General features: G+C 47.2%; 1 protein-coding gene across 1 annotated transcript in view; it reads right to left on the reverse strand.

The window, feature by feature from the left end:
* LOC125031036 (protein kinase C, brain isozyme-like) overlaps positions 1–4,417 on the reverse strand; it is a 336,397-nt gene that overhangs the window by 39,348 nt on the left and 292,632 nt on the right. Inside the window, exon 7 of the mRNA XM_047621454.1 lies at positions 3,667–3,822. Within this exon, the coding sequence (XP_047477410.1) occupies positions 3,667–3,822 (156 nt within the window). The remainder of the gene's footprint in view (positions 1–3,666; positions 3,823–4,417) is intronic.

Consider the following 4,417-nt stretch of genomic DNA (forward strand, 5'->3'; position numbering starts at 1 on the left):
ATATTAACCAAGGTGGGCCTCGGCGACATTTTGTTCCCGAACTACAGTAGGTCAAAGGTCACTTGTCTTACGATGCAGAAATATTTGGGGGAAGAGCAGGTGGAAGGGGAAGTGGAGGAGGAGGAAGAGGAGAAAGAGGAGGAGGAGGAGGAGGAGGAGGAGGAGGAGGAGGAGGAGGAGGAGGAAGAGGAGGAAGAGGAGGAAGAGGAGGAAGAGGAGGAAGATGAGGAAGAGGAGGAAGGAGGAGGGAGAGGAGAAGAGGCAAGTTAAATGGAAGGGGAATAGGGAAGGGGCACTGGGGATAAAAAACAACCTTACCAGTGTCTCTTTTTCTCTCTCATCCATACCCTAGAAAACTTTTAGGTAAGTTAATGTGTTCGCTCCCGGGATCTCACTTGCTTGAATTATAAAGAGGGAAATGCGAGGGGGAAAAGGGACGAAGAGGAGGGCATAAAAAAAAGATGATGGAACGGGAGCGTCGTTGAAGAAATAGCCTGGAAGAGAAGGGAAATATTCACGAAAAGAAGTGGAAATATTCGCGATAAAGTGAAATATTCTCGAAAAAAGGGAAATATTCTCGAAAAGAAGTGACCGAATCTCGAAAAAAAAACAAGTTAAATAATCGCGATAAAGTGAACTATTCTGAAAAAGAAGTAAAATATTCAAAAAAAAAAAAAGTGAAATGGCTTCGAAAAGAAGTGGAATATTCGCGAAAAAAGTGAAATGGCTTCGAAAAGAAGTGGAAAATTCGCGAAAAAAGTGAAATGGCTTCGAAAAGAAGTGGAATATTCGCGAAAAAAGTGAAATGGCTTCGAAAAGAAGTGGAATATTCGCGAAAAAAGTGAAATGGCTTCGAAAAGAAGTGGAATATTCGCGAAAAAAGTGAAATGGCTTCGAAAAGAAGTGGAAAATTCGCGAAAAAAAAGTGAAATGGCTTCGAAAAAAGTACACACAGAATCCACAGAACGCAGGAACGCCATGCAGGGAGGGTGCAGCACACGGGCACATGCGAAGGGGTCAATCACAGGCCCTCTTACGTTGCGGTTCCCCTGCAGGAGGGAGGCCGGGGCGGTCAGCCATGGGATCAACAGGCAACGGACCCGCGGACAGGACCAAAGCCTTATCACTGGGTCACGAGTCCCGTCTGCGGGGTCATTAACAGGTCAAAAGCTCTGCCAACGGGACAGGTGACCCGTTGACAGAGCGAATGGCCCGTCAACACTGCGAGCGTCCCTTCGGCAAATCACGTGGCCCGTTGACAGAGCGAATGGCCTGTCAACGGGTTACGTGGCCCGTTGACAGAACACTTAGTCAGGGACTCGTCAACAGAAGGGCCGCCGTTGCCACAGCCAACGCGCCCCAGAAGAGAACAGAGTAAGATTACCGGGCGGTCGGGGAAACATGTTGCATTGGATGTCCATCATATATAACATCTACAAAAAAATATATTTATTTCTTATATATACACACAAAAAAAGTAAAAAATAAGAAAATAAATAAAAATAAGCGTACTCCATTATAGTTATATATATAAATATATATATATATATATATATATATATATGTATATATGTATACATATACACATACATATACACAAACATATATACATACATATATAAATACATATATGTATATATGCATATGTATATGTATACACTGTATGTGTGTGTGTGTGAGTGTGTGTGTGTGTGTGTGTGTGTGTGTGTGTGTGTGTGTGTGTGTGTGTGTGTGTGTGTGTGTGTGTGTGTGTGTGTGAGTGTGTGTGTGTGTGTGTGTGTGTGTGTGTGTGTGTGTGTGTGTGTGTGTGTGTGTGTGTGTGTGTGTGTGTGCGTGCGTGCGTGTGTGTGTGTGTGTGTGTGTGTGTGCGTGTATGTGTGTGTGTGCGTGTGTGTGTGTGTGTGTGTGTGTGTGTGTGTGTGTGTGTGTGTGTGTGTGTGTGTGTGTGTGTGTGTGTGTGTGTGCGTGTGTGTGTGTGTGTGTGTGTGTGTGTGTGTGTGTGTGTGTGTGTGTGTGTGTGTGTGTGTGTGTGTGTGTGTGTGCATACGTAAGCGTGCGTGTGTGATATATATTACCGAGTTCGGCAAGTCTCCGTGTTTCCAAACTAGATATCAAAATTTTACAAGGTGAATATTCAAATTTAATTTAAGCCTCGACGAAGTTTTCCATTACAACCTTTTTATATCACTCTCGCTTATTCTGAGCGCAGGCTTATTACATCTTCAAGGCGGAATTCTGCAAGACTTTAATTCATAAAACAACATATACATTAAAAAAAAACTTTTGGCTGCAAGCAACAGTCGTGCATTGGACGGCGTGCGGGCTGTGACGGGCGGGCTGTGACGGGCGGGCTTTGACGAGGTCTGCGTATGGATACAGATCTTGGGGCCGTGACGGGCGGCTGTGACAGTCAGGCTGTGATGGGCGGCTGTGACAGTCGGGCTGTGATGGGCGGCTGTGACCTGTGGCCTCCTACTTCTTCTTCTTCTTCTTTTCTTCTTTTTTGTTATACTCTTTCCTTCTTATATTCCCCATTCTATCCTGGAATTCACAAGGAAGATCCATTCCTCACGTCACATCACAATAGCCCGTCGTTGAGGCCTCGCTCTCGAACTTTCCGGCGTCCGGGGGTGGATCTCTCTCTCTCTCTCTTTCTCTTTCTCTTTCTCTCTCTCTCTCTCGTCTCTCTTTCTCTCTCTCTCTCTCGTCTCTCTTTCTCTCTCTCTCTCTCTCTCTCTCTCTCTCTCTCTCTCTCTCTCTCTCTCTCTCTCTCTCTCTCTCTCTCTCTCTCTCTCTCTCTCTCTCTCTCTCGCTCTCTCTAGCTCTCTCTAGCTCTCTCTCGCTCTCTCTCGCTCTCTCTCGCTCTCTCTCGCTCTCTCTTGCTCTCTCTTGCTCTCTCTCGCTCTCTCTCGCTCTCTCTCGCTCTCTCTTGCTCTCTCTTGCTCTCTCTTGCTCTCTCTCGCTCTCTCTCGTTCTCTCGTTCTCTCGTTCTCTCGTTCTCTCGTTCTTTCGTTCTCTCGTTCTCCCGCTCTCTCTCGCTCTCGCTCTCGCTCTCGCTCGCTCTCTCTCTCGCTCTCTCTCGCTCTCTCTCTTGCTCTCTCTCTCGCTCTCTCTCTCCCTTTCTAGCCTTCTCCCTTTCTCTCTCTAGCTCTCTCCCTTTCTCTCTCTCTCTCTCCTTCCTCTCTTCCTATAACACTTATCTCACCTATTCATTCATTAATTTCTTGTGCTACTTCCAATATACATTCATTCATTCATTCCCTCCTTGTGTTACTTCAACCACAGCAACACTTCTCTCGTCACGAAATATGCAACACACCGACGCGAATGCAACAGGGACTATGAAGGCCCGACCCGGCCGCTCTATTCCCGACGTCCACTTCGCCGTTGGCAGGAGCGTCGTCGTCCCGCGGAACATCTCCTTTCCTTTAAGCTTACTAAAGGCACCATGAAATAAGTAATAAAGATGAGAAATTCAAAATGGCGCCTGGGGGGGGGGGGTCATTCTCTTTCTCTCCTGTCTTACTGCTAGGCTGACGGAACCAGCCTCAAGGATCACCATCGTCATGGAAACTCACAGGCGAATAAGAGGGAATGGTTGAGGGGGGCTGTTTAAAAAAAAGGTAAGAGGGGGGGTCGAGGGGGTAGTGGAGGGACCTTACTGACCTTCCTTTCCGCCAGAAGAACCTTGCCGAAAGATCCCTTGCCGAGGACCATGAGGAAGTTGAAGTCGGTGGCGCGAATGATGTCACGCTTGTTCATGTTGTGAGGAATGTGGTTGTCGGTTGTCCCACTCGTCACCTTCTTCGTGATCGACGTCTTCTGCGGCAGGGGGAGGAGTGTTAATGCTGGTGCAACATTTTATCGATAGGTGAAGATCACATCACTGTCTCTCTCTCTCTCTCTCTTTCTCTTTCTCTTTCTCTTTCTCTTTCTCTTTCTCTTTCTCTTTCTCTTTCTCTTTCTCTTTCTCTTTCTCTTTCTCTCTCTCTCTCTCTCTCTCTCTCTCTTTGTTTCCTACTCACTTACTCACTCACTCACTCCTTCTCTACCCCCTTTCCCTTTCTCACCCCCTCCCTCCCCTCCCCTCCCTCCTCCCTTTGACAATACACCCGTAATCCTCCAAAAACATCGATTTTCCATCACACTTCCCCCCCCCCCTTCCTCCCTTTTCCCCTCGACCGTAAAAAAGGGGCGCAACAAGAACTCCCGAATCCCCAAAATCAAAACCGTAGTTAGGTTGTTGCGCGCAGAGGAAGTGGCTGACGAAATTGCAACAAAAGCTGCAACAAAAGAGGGCGCAACAAAAGCCGAGAGCCAACAAAGAGCGGAAGAGGAAGGGGGGGTGGGGAGGAGTGACGAAGGGAGTGGGGGAGATAACAAAAAATGGTAGAAGGGACAAGAGTAAAAACCTAAA

Source organism: Penaeus chinensis, chromosome 12, assembly GCF_019202785.1.
Source record: "Penaeus chinensis breed Huanghai No. 1 chromosome 12, ASM1920278v2, whole genome shotgun sequence".
Taxonomy (NCBI): Eukaryota; Metazoa; Arthropoda; class Malacostraca; order Decapoda; family Penaeidae; genus Penaeus; species Penaeus chinensis.